The 25,896-nt window shown below is 39.4% G+C and overlaps 1 protein-coding gene across 1 annotated transcript in view; it reads left to right on the forward strand.

Annotated features, from left to right (window-relative positions):
• Nucleotides 1-25,896, forward strand: part of PRKDC (protein kinase, DNA-activated, catalytic subunit) — a gene marked incomplete at its 5' end in the record, with an annotated part of 200,876 nt that overhangs the window by 88,936 nt on the left and 86,044 nt on the right. The window contains 13 exons of the mRNA XM_080918907.1: nucleotides 1,841-1,974; nucleotides 3,302-3,556; nucleotides 7,733-7,953; nucleotides 9,617-9,825; nucleotides 10,236-10,368; nucleotides 10,785-10,943; nucleotides 11,749-11,949; nucleotides 14,907-15,092; nucleotides 15,554-15,658; nucleotides 17,047-17,214; nucleotides 21,959-22,086; nucleotides 23,015-23,222; nucleotides 24,087-24,265. Coding sequence (XP_080775033.1) covers nucleotides 1,841-1,974; nucleotides 3,302-3,556; nucleotides 7,733-7,953; nucleotides 9,617-9,825; nucleotides 10,236-10,368; nucleotides 10,785-10,943; nucleotides 11,749-11,949; nucleotides 14,907-15,092; nucleotides 15,554-15,658; nucleotides 17,047-17,214; nucleotides 21,959-22,086; nucleotides 23,015-23,222; nucleotides 24,087-24,265 — 2,286 coding nt within the window. The remainder of the gene's footprint in view (nucleotides 1-1,840; nucleotides 1,975-3,301; nucleotides 3,557-7,732; nucleotides 7,954-9,616; nucleotides 9,826-10,235; nucleotides 10,369-10,784; nucleotides 10,944-11,748; nucleotides 11,950-14,906; nucleotides 15,093-15,553; nucleotides 15,659-17,046; nucleotides 17,215-21,958; nucleotides 22,087-23,014; nucleotides 23,223-24,086; nucleotides 24,266-25,896) is intronic.

The raw sequence follows: 25,896 nt of genomic DNA on the forward strand, positions 1-25,896 counted from the left end.
GAAATGCAGAGATGAACTCAGTCTGTCTGACTTCAAAGTACATTCTGTTCACTGTGACTTAGGGGTTGACTGATGCTGAATAGAGATGAATTTGTTTATAATTGTTGTTTGTTTCCCGTTTGGTTTTCAAGACAGGGGTTCTCTGTGTAGCACTGGCTGTCCTGGAATTTGCTATGTAGACCAGACTGGCCTCAAACTTAGAACGATCCGCCTCCCTCTGCCTCCTGAGTGCTGGGATGAAAGGCACGTGCCACCATTGCCTGCCTATGGTATAAACCCAGCACTTGGGAAGTAGAGGTAAGAGGATCAAGAGTTTATGCCTGGCCTCAGCTAAATGAGACTGTCAAGCAAACTAATAGCATTGAATCTAACGTCTAACATCCCTTTACAAAGCTGGTTCTTGATAATTAGCATTTTTTTTAATGAATTGGAAACCTAGTTAAAATACCAGTTGTTGTACAGGCTTCATCTGTAAAATATCTGAGTCTGGGCTGGGATAGGATCAGAGAAGTTACATTTGTGTCTCACAAAGGTGAGCTTCTCAGGAAAACTGCTTTACATACTATAACTGGGTTTTTTTCGTTGTTGGTTGAAGGGCACATGGAATGGAAACATGGAAATATGTAATTCTGTTAAGCATATTTAAATTTTTCCCATATTAAAAGGAAATAGGGCCTTTTATGGGGTCAGAAGAACAAAAAAGCCAGTCCTGCTTCTTATATTTGCTGTGCAGTAGACTACAAGGGAGATGCCTTTCCCCCCCTGCATCGTCTAAGGCAGATGAGAGAACTGGCCCAGGGGTATCAGAGAGGCAGAACTTACCATGTTACTCCCCTGCTGCAGCACTCTGGAGAGAGGGTAGAACTGGCCCTGGTTGTGTTGGTTCCTGGTAAGCTGACCCAAGGGCATGAGTGCAGGACAGTGAGCGGGCAGGCCAGCTTCTCCATCTCGTAGGCAGACCTAGGACTTCCGACCTGACATGCCTCAGCATCTACCCCATCAGTGAACTGCTGGAGTGCATGGAGGAGCCAGTCTTACAGGTCCAAAATCCAAAACGACAACATCTCCATGACACAGGGCAACAACAGGACATCTGAGGAGTCCCAGTATTGATAGAGTAACAGACACTAAAGGTCTTCTGTCAAACCAATAAGTTGTAGCAGTGAACATTTGCAAGTAAAGAAGTGGGGAGAAAAAGGTAGACTGGGACACACTACAGCTTCCACAACAAGATTTTTAAAAAGCAATAAAATAAAATAAATAAACTATGGGGGGCAGGTAGAAGGAGATGAGTGTGATTGTGGTGTGTAATATAAAATTCACAAAGAGCCAATTAAATTTTAAAAAGAAAGAAGGGAGAAAGGAAGAAAGAAAATGGGCCTAAGCATTTGCCTAGCAGTACAAGGTCCTGAGTTCTTTCTTCAGTAGTGTATGTGTGTGTGTGTGTGTGTGTGTGTGTGTGTGTGTGAATACATATATATATATACATATACATACACATATACACATACACATATGCATACAAATATATAATATATATACTATATATGCTATATAGTATATATTATATATATTATATATGTATATTTAATGTTATAACTATATTAAAGCTGGGTGTGGTGGCAAATACTTCTCTGGCAGCACCAGAGAAGGAAAGGCAGGCAGATCTCTGTGAGTTAACCTGTGATACCTTGATTACATCCAAATAATAATACATTAAAAATGATTATGCCTTTTACATATGTTAGTTTGGTAGAATTGAGTTTCAGGCTTACATTCTTGGCTATGTAGGCATTGAATGTTGGATATTATCTTGATGACAACATGCTCTCTTTTGTAGGGGATTTCCACCTTTGACATCATTATGTTTATTGGATCTGGTCAAGTGGCTTTTCGCTCACTGTGGGAGGCCCCAGACAGAATGTCGACACAAGTCCATAGAACTCTTTTATCAGTTTGTTCCTTTATTGCCAGGTATGTCCTCTCCTTTTTAATTAAAAAATCATTAAAGCAGGGAAGGAATTTGTACCTTTATGACAGTGGATGTGTGGAATCAGAGAACAACTCTGAAGCCTTTCAGCTTTGGATGAACTTCACAGACCGAGTTCCGATTGGCAGACCTGTGTCACGTGTCCCCACACCTGCGAGGTTGTTTTGTTTGTCCAGTGTCTTGATTCTGATCATTCTACCAGCTTTGATTGGCTTTGGCTTTGCCAGTTTGGGGATGGAGACAATTAAGAGCATTATGATTCTGTATAAGTGAATGTTACAAATAACATTTCTGTCCTTCCTCTCCTTAATCCTTCCTCTCTCATTTGCTTTATAACTCAGATTCCTCCTGCCTTGAACTCACAAGCCTCCTGCCTCATCTTTCAGAGTGCTGGTATGTCTCATAAGTACCACACTCGTATGTAGAGACATTTCTCAGTTGATGTACCTTCTTTTTAGATAACTCTAGCTTGGGACAAGCTGAGATACAGGCATCCAGCGTAGCCCCTGGTAAGGTCCACATACCTTATTCTGTCAGTAGATCTGCCTTTCCTTCTGATAACTGATTTTCTGTCTTTCTTGACACTTGCTGTAGAGTTTAGATACCATTTGTTTTGCTTCTCATGATTATGATTTTATTTAGTTAGTGAAAATAATGGATTATTTCACCCTTATGTAAAAAAAATAAAAAGCCTCATCTTAATACATCAGGCACACATTCTGTTTTGGTTTCTTGTCTAAGATAATCAGTAACAGATAATTTAACCCTTTCTGTTTTCATAACATGTAAAATGAAATTTTACCCTTTTTTGATTGAGAAAAAAAGCAAGACTTCTGATTTACTTAATAAACAGTACTGCTTGAGAGGCTGAGAGAGAGAGAGGCTAGTACTTTAAGTCCTGTAATCTTTGTAACAACCTAGGAGGTCGGCGTGTGATAGTTCTTGAGATGAGGAGCCTGAGATGTAGAGAGGCCAGGTCCTCAGAGATGTGAGCAACATGACGAACATAAAAGCCCCAAATCACAGTCCTGCTGTGTAAGTTGGAAAGAAAACTGCAGGGTCCAGAGTATTAGTTTGTTGCTATTCCAGATGGTGTTTTTATAATGTTTAAGAACTGAAAAGAGTGGCCTTAGTGGAAATAACTTCTCAAAAGTAAAAACAATAAAGAAAGATGAGGAATAGTAAAAAGATGATTCTGTATCATTTTCAATTTTAACTAGGTTCAGAGATTTTAGGGGTTCAATTCTTTAATGTTTACATATTATATATACACTAGTGTATATATTTTTATGTTTTAATTTTGTCTCCTAGGAAACAAATCTCCTTCTTTATGGTTGAAAGATCTTATTAAGATGGAAGGCATTTCTTTTCTCATAAATGCATTTGAAGGAGGGGCAAGCAGCAGTGATCAGCCAGCAGGAATTCTTGCTCAGCCAACCCTCTTCCACTTGCAAGGGCCAAATAGCCTGCGAGCAGTGCTACAGTGGCTGGACCTCCTCCTTGCGGCACTCGAGTGCTACAATACATTCATCCAGGAGAAGACTGTACAAGTGCCGGAGGTCCTGGGTAGGTAAAATTAACTCCAAGATAGCATTGCCTGATTCTTCTCAGTTTATTCCATGTAGACTGCACACTGCATGGTGTAGTAACAAGCACCCGGAGACAGAGAATGTGAGTTCTACATAGAGTGTACCAGGATAGCCACTGCTATGTGGTGAGACCTATGTAGGAAATAGAGTAGTATTTAGTGCTATGTAAAAGAGCCTTGTCTGGATTTCTATCACTGAAATACATCTTAAACTCTTTTATTTATGCTCTCTTTTGTGTTAATCAGTTTTCCCCAATTGTAACAAAAAAGATGAAGTAATTAGCTTAAAACATAAAGTTGATTTTGGCTCACAGACTTGGACCTCATGGTAGCCAGGCAGCAAAGTGAGTAAGACATGGTCACAATATCCCCTAAATTATACACCTTGAGTAACTTTGTTTCTACCAACACAAGTTTTTCTAAAGGTGTCCCTATCTCCCAGTAACACTCACTCCATGTTACTTAAGGTGATAGAGTTTTATGGAACCGCTGTTTGTTTTTGAGTAAAATGTTATGTAATGTATTACTCTATTAAGAAATATTTGTTTGAATAAATAGTTCCATAACTGATTAATTTAATACACATACTTCCACATTTAACAAATTTGTGGTCATGAGATGGGGCAGTGACTTGTATTGAAGGCTGTTTTAACATTTAAGAATGTAATTGGTGATTCTCTCCAGACTTCCTTCCTGCTAACCTATCTGCAGGAGCTCCTTCTCTCCCCTTATTTCCATTCCCTGGGGAAATCTATCTCTATTTTCAGATCCAGGTCACCTTAGCACTTTCTCACTGCCCCTTGCAGCATTTTTCCTAGCCTTTCTCTATTACTTCATATCACACACTAGCCCACAGAAACAATGTACCAGGGCTGAGGATTCAAAGTAGTCAACCAAGGAACAGAGCACTTACTCAATAAAGAAAAAGTAAGATCTTTAAGCTAAGAAACACCTCAAATATCACACTTCTAGGTGCCTGTACTCCAGTGCAAAAATATAGACATAAATAGTGAAGACAACATGTCACCCTCAAAAATCAGCACCCTATTGGAGTAAGCCCTGAAAAAATCCAGTTTTGCTAAAGCACAAGACAAGGACTTCAAAATGGCAATTGTGAATTATGTTTAAGAACTTTACAGCGGTCTTTCTGTCCACCACTGCAAATTCCCCACTCTGATCCCCAGCCCTGCGGGTGCCTTTCAACCTCTACCTCTATTCCTTGTGGATTCCAAAGGTCCTCTCTGCAGACCTAGTCTTTCTCCTTCACTCCACTCTTCTATCACAGCTGTCAGTACTCGGAGACACTCTCTACCTGGGAGCCCATCCTGGCCTGGAAATGAGGTGGGCAGTCTTCACTCTCCTTCCTGTCCTGCACTTCAAATCCTCAGTCTCACCCACAGCCCTGCACCAGACCCCTTGCAAGGGTCTGTCTTAGGATTTTATTGCTGTGAAGAAACACCATGACCATGGCAACTCTTATAAAGGACACATTTCACTGGGGCTGGCTTATAGTTTCATAGATTTAGTCCATTACCATCATGGCAGGAAGTGTGGTAGCCTGCCGGCAGACATGGTATTAGAAAAGGAGCCATGAGTTTAATGAGCTGTGAGTTTTGAATCTTGATCAGCAGTCAGCAAGAGGAAGACTGAGTTGAGCTTCTGAGAGTTCAAAGCCTGTCCCCACAGTGACATACTTCCTCCAGTAAGGCCACACCTACTCTAATGAGACCACACTTTCGAATAGTGCCACTCCATATGAGGCAAAGTTCACACACATGAGTTTTAGAGGACGTTCCTTTTCAATCCACTGCGCCACAGTCCCTCTCTGACTCCTCACTGGAGACAGTTGATCCTCCTTCCTATTTTTCCTTTCAGCACTCCCCCTCCTACCACATAACTAATCTCTAGTGTAAGTCCCAATACCTAGAAACATAATCTACATGGTGTCCTCAGTGTCCCTACGAAAAGACTCTGGAACACTCCTTGCCAGGCAGCCCACAGGCACTACACATGTCTAAGATCCAGAGAAGACAAACCAAGGAACTGGAAACTCTCCCAACAAAGACAACCCTAGATTATCAGCACTGTATCATCATCCCCAATCCAGAAGCTTGGACACCAGTTAACACCCAAGATAATATGCCTTCACTAGAACCCAGGACCCAATATAGCATGCCTTGAGAGATGCACTATAGCTGAAGCCGAGGTCTAGGATTTCAAAATGGCTGTCATGAGCATGTTCAAGGACATCAAATAGGATATTAATAAATCTATTAGTGAAGTCTGAAAATACAATCAGTGGATTGAAATGATGTCTTAGTTAGGCTTTATATTGCTATAAAGAGACATTATGAGCAAGACAACTTTTATAATGGACATTTAATTGGGGCTGGCTCATTGGTTCTAAGGTTCAGATCATGCTGGGAAGCATGGCAGTGTCCAGACAGGCATTGGCACTGAAGGAGCTGAGAAATCTATATCTTGTTTCAAAGGCAAACAGGAGAAGACTGGCATTCTCAGCAGCTAGGAGGAAGGTATCAAAGCCTACTCCCACAGTGACGCACTTCTAATAATGCTACACCTACTCCTACAAGTCCACACTCATTAATATTAGTGACAAGGCCACTCATTCCCTGAGTCAAACATCGAAATTACCACAGTGGGCATGAAACTCGAAACAGAATCTCTCACACACAAAACCAAACTATAGCTCAAACTGGAAACAAAAAATTTAGGAAGTCAAAAAATCCAAAACCAAACAAACAACAATACTACCCCCACCAACAACAGAAGTGTAGAGGCAAGCCTCACTAACATAACAGAGGAAATAAAAGAGAGAATCTCAAGCATTGAATATGAGATAGAAGAAATAGATACCTTAGTTAAAGAAAACATTAAATCTAAAAAAAAAAAAAAATCCAGACACAAAACATCTAGGAAATTTGGGACACTATAAAAGACCAAATCTACACATAATAGGAAAGGAGGAAGAAGAAACTCAAATCAAAGGCACAGAAAATATTTTCAACAGAATCATAAAAGAAAATTTCCCTAGCTTAAAGAAGGTGCCTATCAAGGTGTAAAAAACATACAAAGCACCAAATAAACTGGACTAGAAAAGAAATTCCCCACAACACAGAACAATCAAAACACCAGACATACAGAACAAAGAGCGGATATTAAAAGCTGTAAGGGAAAATGACCAAATAACATACGAAAGCAGACCTATTAGAATAATACCTGGCTTTAAAATGGAAAATGCCTAATATACTTGCTTAAAGACAGCCATGGACATTTGTTTTTGTATTGCTTATCGGAGGAGTCTGGTGAGTTCTTCATATTATCACCAGTGTAAGATGTGGTGGTACATACGCATATTCCCAACGCTTTAGGAGACGGAGGATGAGCAAGTTTCAGTCCAGTTTGGGTCATATAAGCATGTCCCTATCCAAAGAGCAAAAACTGGTAAAATAAACGTTACTTGCTATACTGACACACTCGTGTTAGATTAAAATTTCAGTATTAGATCAAACCATAGAGTTTTAAAGTATTTGTTAGAGATTAACATGCATATTTATTTATTATTTCGGCTCATTGTTTGAGCTCCTTCCTTCAAAGCCTGGCTCTGTATAAGTCATGGTGACAGGAAGATTTGGCAGCTCTCTTTACCTCATGATTTTATAAAAGTGAGAGAGCCTCAGGACACAAAGAACCTGCACCAAGACACCAGAGATGGTGTCTTCTAACTATCCTCGTCTGTTCTAAAGCTGCACAACTCCTGTAGTAGCTACAGAAGCTGAGAACACATGTTCAAACCATAGCAAGAGGGCTGGGGATGCAGCCCAGGGTCCAGGAGGGCCTGTGTTCAATCCTATAACAATAAATAAATACCTGTGTAAATGACCTGGCTTTGTGTAGACATTTTTATTCTATCTGAAATTGAGTTCTAGTTGGATTATAGTAGTTCAAATTTGAACAAAGACGCTAAGAAGAAATGGCTGCTGTTTTGTTCATCTTTTCTTGAATTTTTTTCTTTGAAATATTCTCTAATTTGTTGTTGAGTGTATATTGTCAATTGCATTTCAAAAAAGCACCACACATTAGTTTTAGTAGAGCTAAAAAGCACACTCATAATTTACTGCTGTTACTTCTAGGTACTGAAGCACAGTCTTCACTTTTGAAGTCCGTGGCTTTCTTCTTAGAAAGTATAGCAACATGTGATGCCAGCGCAGTAGAGCAACGCTTTGGCACTGGGGTGAGTGGCCCTCTCAGCCTCCAGGAGGAAGAAAAATACAATTACAGCAAATGCACCGTCTTGGTCCGGATTATGGAATTTACCACAACCCTGCTCACCTCCTCCCCAGAAGATTGCAAGGTAGGGTCTCACCTCTTATTCTGTTAATTGCAACTTAGTACTTTATAATTGAAAATGTTTTAAGTTTTCCTAAGATCAGAGGTTCTTATCCTGTAATATTTACATTACGATTCAGGATTACAGTTGTCAGGTAGCAATCAATATTAAAGGTTGAGAAATAGTGCCTTAGATCATTAGTCATAAGGGAGAAATACCAGAATTACATTGAGACCCCATCTTAGCCCAGTTCAAATATTAATTAATCATCAAGAAATAAAACAGAAATGAATACTGCTTATGCTTGAAAAGGAAGCAAGTCAAGTAGTGCTTTGGTGAGCTGGGCCTGAGGGTGTAGTTCAGTGGGAAAGCGCTTGCTTGCTACGTGTTTGCTATGGATGCCATGCCTGATACTGTGATTTCACTAGAAATAGGATAAAAGCTTAGCCCAGCCACCGTGGAAATCAATATTCTTCAAGAACTAAAGGTGGGATCACTGTATATGACCCAGGCACACTACTCTGGTCATATACCTGAAGGGGTCAACGTCAGTATAGAGATGCCTTAATATTTTTTGTTGTTGTTGTTACTTTTCATTTGTTTATCTTCTAGACAAGTGGAAAATTTAACCATGGGTGTCTGGGACTTGCTAGTAAACTAGGGTGTTCTGAAAATCAGAGATTCACCTGCCTCTGCTTTCCCAGTGCTGTGATCAAAAGCCTGTGCCTGGCTATACTCATGTTTGTCACAGCACTATTTATGACAGCAAGTTAGGGAATCAGCCTGGGTGCCATTAGTGATGAATGGATAATGAATGTGTGTTTCTAGGCATAATGGCGTACTATTCTTCAGCCATAATGAATAATGAAATATAGTTTACTGGAGAATAAGTGAAAGAGATCATGTTAACTGGTCAGCCAGACACAGGTGTCACATTTCCTGTCATGTGTCGACTCGAGACATGTGAAAGTGAAGGCGTGAGGGACTGTCAGAGAGGAAGACGAGGTCAGACGAGAGGAGAGAGGAGGACGTGATGGACAGTGTGTGAGTGCATGAGTGACATCATCAGGAAACCCATTACTCTGTGGAACTAATTTTTTGGAAGTGGCTTTGGTTCCTCTGAGACTTTCCATTACAGGAAATTATTCTTACTCACTTTAATTGATAAGTAAATATCATATGTATTTATGGAGTACAACATGATATTTTGATCCGTGTATATATTTGGTTAAATCAAACCAAATAACCTCTATTCTCTCATATATTAACCCGTGTGTGAGAATGCTTTAAGTACAGTCTTAGCAGTTTTCAAGTATGTATTATTGTTAACTGTAGTTACCACAACATATAATCTGTTTTTAAAAATAAATGTTGAACATCCCTAATCTGAAAGTCAAAACTCTGAAATTTTTGTATATCAAAATGTTTTAGGTTTTGGAGAATTTTGCTCTTTTACCTTTTCAGTGTAATGATACATATGTGATAGTATCTGTATAGATATTCTCAAAAAAATGGAAATCTGAATTCTTTGGTTTCAAGCATTTCATACTCTTCAGTCCTTTTGAGAAAGTCTCCAAAACTGTTAGTATTGTGAATATTCCCAGCCTTGTGGAATTGTTTGCCCTGTGAAAAGAGAGCTACTGTTGTTGAAATACTTTGATTCGGTGTACGTTTTCTATTTGTACAGCTCCTGGAGAAGGACGTGTGTAACACAAATCTTATGAAGGTTTTAGTGAAAATGCTCTGTGAGCCTCTGAGCATAGGTTTCAATACTGGCGATGTCCAGGTCATGAATCATCTTCCCAGCATTTGTGTGAACCTGCTGAAAGCACTTAGGAAGTCCCCATACAGAGACATGTTGGAGACTCACCTGAAGGAGAAAGTGACCATACAGAGGTGGGCATGTGGGTCGTAATCACTTCTTCTGTGATTTGAGGTTCTCATACATCCAGTATTTCTGACATCCATATATACAGCATGTCCTCAAGAACGCGTGTGTGCATGGGTGCATGCACGAGTGTGTGTGTGTGTGTGTGTGTGTATGCCTGCTCTCAGACGGTTTTTAGAAGTCATGAGCTTCACTAATTTCTTCCCTATATGTAAGGTGGGAGCAAACAGTAGATGTGCTTAGCACTACACTTGCTTTCCATGGCTGCTTTATTATCCTGTGAACGTTTTCCTCGTGTTGCCTGGTATTTCCCAGTACTGTAAAATGAATTTGAGTGACAGGCAGTTACTGAATTTATGACAGCACAAACACCTTTGTAGGGCATTCTTACCTGGTTTGTTTTGTTTTCCATGGCCAGTGTTGAAGAGCTCTGTGCCATTGACTTGCAAAGCTCCGAGGCTTGCCAAGGAAGGTCCAAGTTGCTGTCTGTCCTGTCAGTGTGTAAACAGCTTCATAAAGCTGGTTTCTCTCATGTTGTATCACCATCTCAGGTAACCATATCAGTTTGTTTTTCATATCTTTCAGCTTTATTATGGTAGTTTAATTATTGTATTTATATTACATGTTTAAAGTACGTTATGTGCAGAATGTACTAAAGTGGAAATCACAGAACATTGACATGTAGGACTTGTCACCACTGTAAACATCAAAGTTAAGGTGGAGTGAGAGAGAAATAAAGGACGGTTGATGGCTTGGTAACTACAGGCACCAGTGGCTGTAGTGCCTGTATCTCAGAAAGACATACACCGAGTCTGTAGCTTAAGGAAACAAACATGGGTTAGAGTGGCCTAAGCATTGGAAAATACTCATTAGTATTAGCTAATACAGACCTTTTCGCTAAAGGGGAATGTTGTGGTTTGTGTTAAACACCTCTCTCACCAGGCGCTTCATTCAGCTTTTCCTTTAGTCTACAGCACCGAGCCATTCCATTGGCATGAGACTGCTCTCTTTGGTTTATAAAGGCATTGTGCCTGCAGAGGAAAGGCAGTGCCTGCAGGCTTTGGACCCCAGCTGTAAGAGCCTGGCCGATGAACTTCTGGAATTAGCCTTTGCTTTTGGAGGACTGGTAGGAAAACAGCTATTGTGTGATTTATACAACTTACTTGTGCGTTTCTAAAAAATGTGAATTTAGTTAGTAAGGTCTCAGATGTATTGTATATATATTATAATTGACTTGGCTTTCTCTCTAAGACTGTCTTCTTTAGTAGTTTTTAAAAAGTATAAAACTCTAAAGTTGAAGGTTCTGTCCCTCTTTGTTTAGGCAAAGAACATTTGTCACTAACTTAACCTGTGTTGACAGAAGGATGCGTCTTCGCTATCCTTGTTGGTCCTTGGAATGGAGTGTTAAAGGAACCCTGGATGGTAATCAGGAAAGCACCCCAAAGTACCACAACCAAAGTCCTGATGGCTCTTTGACTTGAGCGTAGCTGGCCTCAGATAACCCACTGTAGCTGAGATCTGCAGCCATCCCTAAGTGTTTGCCCCATTCCATCCTCCCTTGTTAGTTCTTCCATTGCAGGACCTTTTCTTTGTCTTTGTCTCATTGATGGTCTCAGTATGGTTCAGTTGTCCCAAACACTGTGTTCTCTGAATGCAACAATGTTGTTCTGGAAAACTGGAAGTAATATCAGTTTAGGAAATTTCTCTCACAAAGTAAAACCTAGAAAATAGAAGTTAAATGAAATATATATATATATATATATATATATATATATATATATATATATATATATATATAAAATTTAAACTTGAGTCCTGACTTAGCATATCAGAATACCTTTACATGGTTCCTTGTAGACTTAACTGTGGAACGATGACCTCAAGGACTTTCTGGGGTTAGGTTCTCTGCTAAGGTCTTCTCTCTTCCTTAGTGTGAACATCTCGTGAGTTTGCTCCTGAATTCGGAGATGTTGTTTACACAGTATCTGGGCAGTTCACAGAGGAACATTAGCTTCTCTCATGGGGAGTATTTCTACAGCTTGTTCTCAGAAGTGATCAACAGTGAGCTGTTGAAAAATCTTGATATTGCTGTATCGAGACTCATGGAGTCATCTTCAGATAATCCCAAAATGGTAAGGCATACACTCTTTACATATTTCCTTGTCTAATGTTCACAAAGGGATTTTATATTTTTGATGGTTTTTCTTAAATCTAATTTCTTTCTGGAAAGTTGGAAGGTCTTGCTAATGTATGAAAATAAAATTCATAGGAAAAAAACCAGTCTTTATAAAGCTAGTAGATGTTAATAGACAATAAGGCATTGATTATTTTTCCTGTTTCCTCGAGTCCCTTAAATCTCTTAGCTTAACACTATTAAGATACAGTCTTATTGGATACTTACTTTTGCCAGCTTACTTTTGGAGCTTTCATGCGTGTCCTGTGTTCATCAGTGTTTATTGCAACATCATTAATAGGCTGGTCCTCCACACTGCCAGTCTGTTTTCACAGCACTCACGGGTTTAGTGTCATGCTTTGTTTTTCTGCATATTTTTGCAACAACCCTCTTTGTCTCATCATGGTAACATTTTAGATTGTGACACTTAATATATATGGTTTTTGTTTGCTTAACTTGGAGGATTTTGTAGGTTGTTTTGGTTTTGTTTATTTGGATTTTTTTTCATTTTTGTTTTATTTTAAATTTACATCATACTATGTAGTCCTAGCTGCTTTGAAGCTCACACTGTAGACCGAGTTGGCTTCAAACTTGACAGAGGTCCTTCTGCCTTCATCTTTGCTTTTGCCTTTTAAGCACTAGAAATAAGTTACTAAACCATGCCTGTCTTATGGGATTTTTAAATATTATCTTCAAGTAACATTTAAAAACGTCTGTAGGTAGTCAAAAACTGAGCTACTAGTGTTTTAGGAGAGAGTTATACTTTTCTACTAAGTAATCTTTTACAGACACAGTTCTTACTCATTGTGAAGAAGTGTTCTGTGTTATATGATATGAGGAATCTGTGAGAAATAAACTTGTATAGACATAAAGCTAACATTTTAAGATAAGTCTTCAAACTTTTGTTGAAAATTGTACACACACACACACGAATTTATTATCTGTTTCTTTTTTACACACACACACTTGGATTTATCATCTGTTTCTTTTCTACAACTCTAAAATGACAGAATGAGATTAAGAAGGAAAAAACCAAATCAGCCTTAATGGTGTAGAGAAAGAACAACCAGAATGACAAAAAGTGCAAAGCAGGACCTGTCTACCAGCTCAATCCCTTAGCCTGCCCAAAGCAAGAGGGTGGCAGGACTGTCAGAGGGGTTGGGGAGGGAGCCGGGGAGGGAGGAAGCGGGAGAAACAGAGAAGGAATAATGAGGAGAATGGCTGCTGAGAAGATCGGAGAGTGCGAGTCCTTTGGAATTAAGCATAGCCATTTGAAATTAAAGATACAGAACCCTGTGGAAGAAGGGGATGGAAGACTGTAGGAGCCACATGAGTCCAGGATACCAGGAGAACATGGAATCACCTGAGCAGGGCTCACAGGGGCTCACAGAGACTCAAGAAACAGTCAGGGATCCTCTATGGGGCTGAGCTAGGTCTTCTGCACAGACGTCATGGTTGGTGTTCTTGTGGGACTCCTAACAGTTAGTGGGAGTGGGGTGCCTCTGACTCTTTGCCTGCTTTTGGAAGCTCTTTTCTTCTACTGGGTTGCCATGCCCAGCCTTCATAGGAGGGCTTGTGCCCAGTCTTATAATAACTTGTTATGCCTTATTTGCTTGATATTACTGGGAGGTTTGTTCTTTTCTGAAGGAATACTGAGGAGAAGTAGATGGGAGGAAAGTACAAGAAGGGGCCTGGAAGGACTAGAGGGAGGAAACTGGAGTTGGCAATGTATTGGTGTGTGAGAATTAAAAAAAAAAATAAAAGAAAAGAATAGAGAAAATGAGGAACTCAGAGAGTAGGATGAAAATACAAAACAAAAGCAAAATACAAGTGATGCGTACATGATACCGTTAATCCCAGCCCTCTGGCAACAAAGGCAGGCAGATCACTGTGAATTCAAGGCCATGGTCTATATAGCAAGTTCTAGAACAGCCAGGGCTACATAGAGAAACCCTGTCTGAGAAAAGGAAAGGAAAGAGAAAAATGAGGAAGGCTTTTGGAACTGAGGGAAGAGTGGGAAGTGTCCTTTGGTGGCAAGGTTCCAGAACTGTGGCAGTGTGGCTTTCTCAGTGTGAGAGGACTGCAGAATATTCTCTAAAGGCTTACCACGAGAAAAGGTCCCGAACACTCTCAAGGACATAAGCTACTTATGTGTAGCAGGATCAAGAGCTGAATGACATTTGTTTTCTCCATTGGATTGTGGCTACTGCCAGACCAAAAGATTCGAGTTCTAAATGCAGCAGATTCTCTCAACTCTATGTGGCAGTAGAGAGCACTGGTTTAGAACAGCCTAATCCTAGAAGGGCATGTTTCCCTGTTCACCTACTCTCTGACAGCTGTCAGGTAGACATTAAGAAGGTATTGGCCCTGCACAGCAAGAGCTATGTCTCTTCAATCAGGTAGTTTGCTCATCAGCAAAACTGAAAGACATACTTTCTTTTATCTGGGAGAGTGTGATAACAAATTAAGGACAGGCCCACTGAAAACAGCAAAGTTCACCAAGCTTTAGCTGTAGAGAGAATAAAAGGTTTAAGAAGGGAAAACTGGATCATCTGTGAAATGCTTGTGTTGTCAGAAGAGCGGGAGTATTGTATGATAACCTAACCAAACCAATTATGTTATTCTGTGCGAAGGTGGTGTTAGAATGAGCAGAAGCAATGCATGCAGTGGTACTGTGTCCTCTCCCAAGCAGAAGTAATGGAGAATGGTCCCCTCCCCACCCCTGTGGCACAGTGGGCAAAAGTATATCAGAAGGCTCATTCTATGGGAAACTTTATGTTCAAATGCACTTGGGTAAACACCTGCTACAGAAATAGCATCTTCATTTTAACTAAAGTAACTTGTGACATAAAAGTGTATTTTTTAAAATTCCTATCAATATTAAGAGTTTTTCTTCAATCTACGAAATCTTTTCAGGTGAGTACTGTTTTAAATGGTATGTTAGATATGAGCTTCAGGGATCGAGCTGTTCAGAAACACCAAGGACTGAAGCTTGCGACTGCAATTCTGCAAAATTGGAGAAAGTGTGATTCATGGTGGGCCCCAGATTCTGCTCCAGAGAGCAAAACGACTGTGCTGTCCTTACTGGCAAAAATGTTGCAGGTATTTTGAAATCAATTTAAAACACATTCCTATTATGTTGTTGGTTTTTGTTTGTTGTTCCTTTTGAAACAGTCACAGCTGTACAGTTCTATCCTGCCTTGAACATACCTTGATGGCATGTTCATCAGTTTGAAGTCTAACTTACGTTTAAGCACTGTGGTGAAAGTTCATTGAAAACTCACTTGTTTGATTAAGTATGCTTTGGTGAGATACCTGCCAATTACTTCTTACTTTTGCTTTTGCTTTGTATTTGTTTATTATGTCCGTCATTTAAAAACTTTTCTTGTTCTTGTTTCTTTGCAGGCTTAGCAGAAAATAATAAATTTTTTTTAAAAGTAACATTGTTGAAATGTTTTTTTGAGGTTCAAGAAATATGAGTTCTGAAATGTAATCATTTAAAAATATCTTGAAAATATTTGAGGCATAATACAGAGATTTTTCATGTTTTTATCTCCCTTTAGATTGATTCAACTTTATCGTTGGATAAAAATCACAGTTCATTTTCTGAAATCTTCACAACATATGCTCGTCTACTTGCTGACACAAAGTTGGGTCTACACTTAAAGGTAGATAGATTTAAGAAGCTTTTGAGATTATTTTTAAATTTTCACATCTTTACATTTTTGTACACTTGTCATGTTGGGTTTTTTGCAGGGATGAGTATGGAAACTGTGAAACTTGTAATAGTAAAGAGATTAGCACATTAACCCCCATGTCATCTGAACATGAAAGGTTCTTCCTCATGAGACTTGGGCTTTGGTCTAGCTGACCTACATGCACTTCAGTATACTCAAGAGATGTGCGCGTTTGTGTGTGTGAGGGCCCGTGAGCATATGCATGCTATAGCATATGTTACACATTTCCAAATGCTGTCAAGATCTATTGTTTACCTTCTACATGTACCAGACAGCAAGCCCATGATTTTCGAGAGGTTTTCCATTCTCCACCACCCATCTCCCTGCTGTAGGAGGGATTACAGCTGTGGAACACTGTGTCTGCATCCGAGGTTTAGGGATCAGAAGTTAGGCCCTCACATAATTGTAGCAAGCACTTTACTCAATGAGCCATTTCCCTAGCCTCACCCCCAAATTTTCTTTTTAAGTGTAGCTGTATGATCTTTAACATTTGTGTTCATATACATCAGATTTGAATTGGTATTTTGGATTTACTATTTTATTGTTACTAAGTTTAAGGTTCTGAAATGTGGTCTTCATGAAAGAATGCCTTTTTTTTTTTTTTTTTGGATAACTCTTTGGTGTGTCCTATATAATTTATGAAGTTTTTCTCCTTCACATATGAAAGTTTTGGACTTTGCCTATTATTCAAAGGAGGTAGAAATTAATACTTAGTTCTTTTTTTTTTAAGATGTATTTATTTCATGTATGTGGGTACACTGTTGCTGACTTCAGACACACCAGAAGAGGGCATCAGATCCCATTCCAGATGGTTGTGAGCCACCATGTGGTTGCTGAGATTTGAACTCAGAACCTCTGGAAGAGCAGTCAGTGCTCTTAACTGCTGAGCCATCTCTCCAGCCCCCTAGTTCCTCTTAAACTGAATATGAAGTTATGTGGGGATTTATAAACTATCCTGTAGAAGCCATTCTTTGTATATAGAATGTAAATATAATAATCTGTTTGTAAAACTGATTTTTCCAATGTATACGTTAAAACTGTCATTCACTTATACCGTGTATTTTGATTGTAGCCTCCTTGCAACTTGCCGTAGTGCAGGCTCTTTTCTCCCAGCTCTGTGTCCCCATGTCAGCCTGCTGGCTTCTAGAATTGATGCTGACATACGGTATCCTTCAGGTTGGCTTTGGTCTCACTCTGAAGTCATTTGTTGAGTCCTTGCAGTGCATTGATACCGGCTTTGGAAAGTAGTGATTTTATTTCTCCTATCGGACCTGTAAGCCACAATTAGTGTGATTTACATGTTTTGCATTGCTTCACAGGGCCAAGCTGTCATTCTCCTTCCCTTCTTCACCAGTCTGACAGAAGCCAGACTAGAAACCCTGAAGCATATTCTGGAAACATTCGTTGTTTGTAATTTTCCCATGAAGTCTGATGAGTTTCCTCCTGATTCCTTAAAGTACAATAATTATGTGGACTGTATGAAAAAGGTTAGTTTTAGTGCCATCGGTAACACTTTAGCTGTTTTTTATTCTTGTTATATTTGGAGGGGATAGGTTTTTATTAATTTACACTAACTGGTACACACAGAAAATTAAAAATTGAACATATAATGGGATACCATGCAGTGTTTAAATATAGGTGTGTACTATGGAGTTTTTGAGCCTAGCTAAATGCACCTACCTCTTCAGACATTTATCAGTTTGTTATAATGGAAAGTGTCAAGGTCCTTTCTTTTCCTTTTTAAAATGTGTGCTATATGCCTACTGTGCAGTGGTGCCTCAGGCTTTGTATCTGTGTAATGATTTAGTGCTCACTGATGGCATTCCCTCATGCTTTCCTCTCCCATGGTCCCTTTACTGTTTCCAGCCTCTGTGTAGATATGAAATCAATTGTATCCCCATGCTTGCAGCATTTCTCTTAACATAGGTCAGTTTGATCTGTACAGGTAGAGATGATAAGATGTCAGCCCCTTTTGGGCTTGATAGCCTTCTATTGTAAGTGTGTGTGTGTGTGTGTGTGTGTGCATGTTTTCTCATTCTTCTATTAGCTAATGGACACTTGGGTTGTTTCTATTTTTTCTGTTGTGCCACAATAATGAAGGAATTCACATGTCTATACAGATTTTATTTCCTTTAGATATACAACCTAGTACTGAGATTATATGGCTGCTCTCCTTTCTTTTTTGTTTCTGTGATAAATAAAACACTGATCAAAATAACTGTGTATAGGTCATAGTCCATTACTGATGGACTTCAGGGTACATATTCAAGGCAGGAATGTGGAAGCAAGAACTGTGGAGGAACACTGCTTGCTGTCTCACTCTGGCTCGGATTGGATATTCACGCTCAGATTCTTGCTTACTTACAGCCCAGGTCCACCTGCACAGGGATTGTGCAGCAGTGGGGTGGGCCATCCTACATCAAGTACAATCACAACAATTCTCCACAGACCTGACTAGGGCAGTTTCTCTCTCTCGGATAACTCAAGGCAGTTCTGTCTTTAAAATTGTGACTGTACTAATTTACGTTCTGCTTATAGTGTTCAAGTTCCCTTTCCTCTCGTGTTACAGCCCTGGGATGAGGCCATGTCGTTTTTTTGCGGTTTAGTTTGTGTTGTCTCTGATTGTTGGTATCCTGCACTTTTTCATGTACTCGTTCGCTTGTATTTTCACTTTTGTTTCCTGTGGTTTTGTGGTATTTTATAAAACAACAAAAAGTTAACAAATTGCATGTCCAGAAGCATTTTTGCTTGTAGTTTTTTTTTTTTTTTTTGTAGTTTTAGGTCTTACATTTATGACTCTGATACATATTTTAGCTCATGTTTGACTGGTAAGAGGTAGAAATCTGGTTTCATTCTTAAATGTCTCCAGCACCACTTACTGAAAAGAGTATCACTTCTCTGGTGTGCACTTTTTGCTTTGTTGAAAATGCATTGGCTGTGAATTGGAAGTTTGCTCTTGGCATATATATTCTGTTCCATGCATACGGTTTTGTATCAGTACCATTTTGTCTTCGTTACTGTTGCTTTGTAGTATTTTTGAAGTCAGGCAATACACTACCTCCTGCTTTTGTTTTGTTTTTCAAGGCAGGGTCTCATATAGCTTCTGCTGACCTTTACCGTAATCTTCTGATTCTTTTGTTCTTCCTTCCTGAATGCTAAGATTACAGGAATGTACCACAGGCTGTTTTATGCGGTTTATGCTGCACATTCATCCTGTCACTCAGCGGAATCTCCCACCTTAATATCTTTATAGGTCCTGTGAAGAATATCATTAATTTTACTAGAGATTGCATTCAATTTTAGATCAGTTTGGATTTTATAGATCATTTAACAATATTAGTTTCTTTTAATATGGGAGTATGTATGTATTTTTACCTTTTTGTGTCTTTTATAACTTTTTCATTAATATTTTATAATTTCATTGGAGAACTCTTCTACCTCATTGGTTAAATTTATACCTAGGCTGATATGGTCACGCCCACCTTTAGTCCCAGCACTTGGTAGGCAGAGGCAGGTGGATATCTGTGAGTTGAAGGTAAACCTGGTCTACACAGTGAATGAGTTCCAGGCCAGTCAGGGCTACACAGTGAAACCTTGTCGCAAAACAAAAAAACAAATCTATCTCTATGTGTTCTATTTTGTTCTTTGTAGCTATAACAAGGGGGATTCCTTTATTTATACTTCAGATAATTCATATTGGCTTACAGTGGTGCTACAGAGTGTTGTAGTTTTGTGTCCTGTAACTTTCCTTAAGTAACTTATCAGTTATAATAAATGTGTCAGTCTAGTCTTGTTGAGTTTCCCCGTCTAGAGCTACTTCATGTCTTCTCCATTTTATCATCTTAGGACATTCAGTTCCTGGAAGAAAACAGAAGTTTTTCTTAGGTGCCATCTTCTGTTTGTGTGGTTGTTTCCTTAAGTGTTCTGCGTTGTTTACTTAGCTGCTTTCTTTATCCTTTCCTTCCCTAACAGAGGAGTTGGACTGCTGTGAGCTTCAGGTTAACCTTGGCAACAAGTATAGCAAGAAGCAGATCTCTTTCGGTTACTTCATCATAGTGACCTCAAGTCTGATCATGTTAGAGTTGTAGGGCTGTTTCTAACAGTCCAGATATTTAATTTTTGTTTGTTTTTTATTTTGTTTTGTATTGTTGAGACTTGAACTTGGAACCTCACACATCTTAGACAAATGCTCTATCATCAGCCCTGGTTTTCAATGCTAATGGTTTTGGCATCTACAGTGATGTTTATTAGATCTTTAGTACTTTCTTTTGATATAAATGGTTGAACATAAATGCAAATAAAATACTAAAGCATTTGAAGAAAAACTGTAACCAAAGAAAAGTGTAAGTTAAGAGTTAGCTGCCATGATCCAGGAATGCTACATAGGGAAAGGGTTTTTTTCTGGCACAAGGGCATCTTAGCAGTTGGGACCCCAAGAATATAACAAAGTCACCCTGTGCAACTTTAGGGTGTAAGGGACGAAAAAGAATACCCTGCCCCAGACTTGACCCTAAGACCAGGACCAAGGTAAAAATACCTGGTCCCTTACCTGACTCCAAGTCCAAGGTCAGGCCACAGAATTCTACCAGTTCCTGAGCTTGCCCGAGAGTGTGATCACAGAGTCCCACCAGCCCCTAAGCTTGCTGCAAGAAATACTACCAGTCACACACCCTAGAGAGCTCCAACACACACACACACACACACACACACACACACACACACACACACACACACACTAACCCTAGCTTTGTTGTGTAGTGTGGTTTTGTGATATTCCTTTGGTCTAGATGCTAGGATACATTCCCCAGCAGAGCTGTTAACACTTCCTTAGGGAAACCTTGACTTAGCAGCAGAGGTATTACACTTGCATTTGGGAAACATTTCCACCTGGAACAGGGCTGTAACATTTCTGTTGGAGAAGCCTTTCCCTTCAGAACTAAAACACAGCAACAAACCTAACACGAGAGATTTATTGAGGAGAGACATAGAATGGTGGCTATCTCTGACCAGGAACAGAGACCACAGAGTTCTGGGTGTGTTTGTGGGGGGGGGGGGGCTTTAATGGGTTTTGGAGTATGCCCAGTGAGCTAGTGGAAAAGCACTGCATGGGGGTGAGAAGTGAGTGGTCGCCAACTTTGAAACATCGTTTGGCCATTAATGCCGAGTCATGGATGCAGAGATTTGCAAGTCACAGATCTTTCCATTGAAATCAGGAATCCAAGGCAGGCAGCAGAACAGAAATGTTCCACCTTAAACACCGAACTGCTACTAGGGATGTCTAGCTCACCTGGTAGGATGGGTGCTTGTCTCACTTGGGCAAAGCCCTGAGCACCACAACCAGGTTCCTAACGTCCCTCCTTCAGAAATGCAAACCACCACCAGGAAGACAGAGAGAAGGAACTCAAAGAGAACAGTCACTAAAGGGATGACTAATGACAAACTACAAAAGTAGTTTTGGAGGTAAAGAAACATATCTATGAAATAGGACTCATAGGAGCTCAGAAATTACATATGGAACAGAAATTACATATATAATGGAAAATTTGAAGTGAGAACTTGTCTCTTTCTGAAGAAACTATTGAAGATATCTCTGGGAATTTAAATGTGGAACAGATAGACATTGCAGTAAAGAGTGGGAGAGTGACAAAACTAGTAACATGTGAGAGTTTATGTGACGTCATTGTATATTTGTGTGTGTCTCCGTGTGAGTTTGCAAATGTGTGTGAGTGTGTATAAGTGTGTGCCATTTCAGACATGGAAACTCTGAGGCCAGGTTTCTGGGGGTAGTTCTGTCTTCCGGCATGGAAGTCTTGGAGACTGTGTGAAGAATGCCAGCAAGTACCTTTACCTGCTGAAACCATCCTGCTGCCCCTTCCTCTGTTTTTAAAATTCAAGTTATTAGACTGCACATGTGGTACATACCTGTTACTCTAGAGCTTGGGAGGTATCAAGTATCCATATAGCCAGTCTTACCTTTTAGACTTTGTCTCAAAATTTCAAAAAAATAAAATAAAATAAAATAAAAGACTTGAAAGATGGTTTTGCATTTGAACACTTGTCTGGTTTCCCACATCTGTTTCTCCAGTTCCAGGGGATCCAGTGCCCTCTTCTGACCATCCCGGGTGCCAGGCACACACATGGTGTGCAACTTTTCAAAGTCAGAGCTACAAAAGTTTTCATGATGCTGATAATGGATTTCTTTTGTTGTTCTTTCTTTTGTTCTATTTCTAGTTTCTAGATGCCTTGGAATTATCTCAGAGTCCTATGTTGTTTCAGTTGATGACAGATATTCTTTGTCGGGAACAGCAACATATTATGGAAGAATTGTTTCAAAACACTTTCAAAAGGATTGCTAGGCGGTGAGTTATTTTGATTTGGGACTCCCTGGAGTCATATACCTGCTGTTTCTTAAGTGGGTGTGTTTTCCTCTTTGTTTTAAAACAAAAGACTACAGCAGATACAGTGGTTCTCCTTGCTCACTGCTACATTTTAAAATTCTTTTTTCATAACAGACTTTTCTCAGTTTTCTTCCTCCATATTATCTTTTTTTCTCACTGCTGTTACAGTGTTACTTTTTAAGGTGAATGTGCATATAAATCTGTACCATCATACAACAACTCAAACAAACCTTTTGTAGCATGGGCCCTGGGGAACAAACTCAGGTTTTTAATTAAGCTATCTATTCAGATTTATTCTGCCTTATTTATTTGTGGGTGTGGGGTCATCCATGGAGCTATGGAGTGGCTGAGCCATAAATAGGGCCCTTCTGCATCAACTAGCAATCAAGACAATTCCCCTCAGCCACGCCCACAGTTTGATCAAGGCAGTATCTCACCGAAGGCTTTCCTCTTAGTTGACTCTAGGTTGTACAAGTTGACACTTTAAACCAGGACACCAATGTTACATACATCTGGATGAAAGTAAGAGTTTGATTTTAGTCATGAGTGACTTGAGAGTATACCCTCTGAGAAGATATAGCCAATTGTGTTTCCCCAGTTACTTAGTAAATATTTTTATATGTGTAGTAGTCAATATCAATTAGGTATGCTTCTTTTACTTTAAAACTTTAGGATTTGATTTAAAATTTTTATACCCAATTTTTTTATTTCAATTTAATTTTATTACTGTTGTTTATATGTGGGCATGGTATACTTTTGTCAATGTATGTGTGGAAGTCAAGAGACAGTTTTTGAGTTTGTTAACCTCCTTCCCCAATGGATTATGGAGGTTTTTTGTTACTTTGTAATTAATGATCACTGAAGCCTGTCACTTTATCTCTTTTCTTAGGAGTCCATGTGTCACACAATTAAATCTTCTGGAAAGTGTGTACACAATGTTCCGGAAGGATGACCTCCCTTCAAATGCCACTCGCCAGGCATTTGTAGATCGCTCTCTCCTCACTTTGTTGTGGTACTGTGACTTGGACACACTGAAAGAGTTCTTTAGCAGAATTGTGGTGGATGCCATTGATGTGTTGAAGTCCAGATTTACAAAGGTATGCCATACACAGTGGTAAAGAGATTGGGGGCACTATGCGCAGTGCGAAGGCTCTTGTTCAAGGAGCACTCCTGCATCCACTGGTCCGTGGCCACTTGGAGCCATACGACTTTCCTAAATCAACTGACTGGTAATACGGTGGCTTAGAATGGCAAAGGTGGACTCTGTCTGCGTACAGAAGGCTGTGTTCAGTTACACCAGGCTTAAGTTGTATTTGCTGGCCACATTGCACATGGCTTTCATAGAAAAGGCTCTCCTTGTCTTTTCTTGCCTCCCATGTTTGTGACGTCCCTGGATTTAAGCTGATGTTGTTTCTATTTCTGCCTCCCTGGTCATGCAGCCTCCTCTGGACTGTTACTCGAATATGACTTGTTTTAGGGCCCACCTAGTAAATCCAGTCTCGCCACCCATTCCCAATGTATTCGACTTAACAATTATGATAGAGTCCCCTTTGTTTATATGAAAAGTTAGGTTCCAGGGATTGGGCATCATCTGGACAATTTTAATACAGTAATGCTTGGTACGTGCAAATAAGCAAATGGTTCATTATAAATAAAAACATCAGAACAGGTGAAATTTTATAGCTTGTGTTTTGTGATTTCATCTGTTTTTACCTGTGTCTTCAATAAGACTTGACAAACCCGTGTATTTAGGCTTACTATGTGGACCTTTTGTGTTACTTCTGTCTTTTACCCAGTAGGACATATCATTGCTATTTCCATATTGGGAAACCTGGACAAAAGAGGAAGTGATTTACCTCTTTGTTAACATTATTTTCTATCTCAATACCATTAAGAATTAAATTTGATGTTTTGATGATTTTTCTATGTTTAATAAGACCAAAGATATTGCATCTTTTCAGCTAAATGAATTTACTTTTGACACTCAAATCACCAAGAAGATGTGCTATTACAAGATGCTAGCTGTGATGTATTCTCGTCTTTTAAAAGATGATGTTCACTCCAAAGAATCTAAAATTAATCAAGCTTTCCAAGGCTCCTGTGTTGCGGAAGGAAATGAACTTACAAAGACGCTTCTTAAGTAAGAGCTTACTGCATTTGTGGTTATGTCTGACTTGTTAATATTTGGGGTAATTACAGTTTTTAGTTTTTTAGATTTCTTTATTTTATTTTATTTTTTTAAACAATTTTATTTTATTTAAACACACCAGAAGAGGGAATCAAATTTTATTACAGATGGTTGTGAACTACCATGTGGTTGCTGGGAATTGAACTCAGGACCTCTGGAAGAGCAGTCAGTGCTCTTAACCGCTGAGCCATCTCTCCAGCCCAGATTTTTTTATTTTTGATACATACCTATATACATACATACCTATATACATATATGAATATTTTGCCTATATATGATATGTGTACCACATGTGGGCCTGATAACTGGAGGACAGTCAAGAGTAGACATCAGATTCTCTAGAAGTGTAGGTATAGATGGTTGTGAGCTGCCACCATGTGGGTGATGGGAACTGAACTTCTAACCTGTGCAATAGCAAACATGTTAACTGCTGAGACCTTTCTTCATCCCTTGGGGTACATATATATTTTTTAATACATCTATATATTGCAAACTAAATGTCTTAGATAAGTATTTTTATTTCTTATACACAGAGTACTTATATGGTCTTTAATTGTGTTGTTGGGCAACAGGTGCTTATCTTTTATTAAGGGTATATGTGTGTCTGAGACTGTATGCCACATGTGTATGGGCACCTTCAGAGGCCAGAAGGTGTTAGATTCCTTAGAAGTGAGCCTCCTGATGTATATACTGAGAGCTGAACCTAGGTAATCTGGAATTGTTCTCCTCAGCCACATAAACAATATGTTTCCTAAAGAATAAAGCTCTTTGCTGGAGTTCAGTGATAGCACTAACCTCACAAGTACAAGGGCTCAGGTTTACACTCCTGTATATCTTTCACATTGTTCTTATCACCTGTACTCTGAACGGATTAGTATATTAATGCATTTTAATAGCATGAATTGCAGGCAGAAATGATTCTTTTATCATCTGTAATAGAGAGGCTCTCTATAAAACACTAAAAGTAGGTTCTACTGAAATCCGCCCAGACTGGACAGACTACCTCATCTCATTCACATCTCCAGACTTGCTTTCTTCCTTCTTACTCTAGTCCATAGCTTATCTTCTTAGACGATGATGTCACCATCTATTTGTATTAGCGCGAGACCTAGGAGTCATATTCATTTCTACATTTGACTATCCCTAACCTCTATTAATAGTCCAGTTGGTGACCTGATCTAGTCAGTTTGACCCTATTAGTTTTCCTTACAGTATCTTTCCCCTTTTGAATGAACTTGTTCTAACATCTGGACTGCTTTTAAAACTACTGCAGTGATCTCATTCTGAATTAGTTTTGGGTAGGCTTGTCTTCCTTTGCTTTCCCCACTGCCACTACAGAGGCATAATCAACTAGAATGCAGGTCTTCAGCAGCAGGGCCGGCCCAGAGTATAAATACTGCTGAGTCTTTGGGCCCACCATACTGGGAACAAGCCATAAATTATACCTATATACATGTGCATGGTTGTGTCAAGAAAACCCTTGAAAAGCAGTGGCTATCTATGTGGTTTATTGAATCTATCCAGCAGGTATGGTAGGCAAATTCTGCTGAGAGTGGCTTTTTTTCACTTTATGGATGTTTTAT

Source organism: Micromys minutus (genome assembly GCF_963924665.1).
Source record: "Micromys minutus genome assembly, chromosome: 7".
NCBI lineage: Eukaryota > Metazoa > Chordata > Mammalia > Rodentia > Muridae > Micromys > Micromys minutus.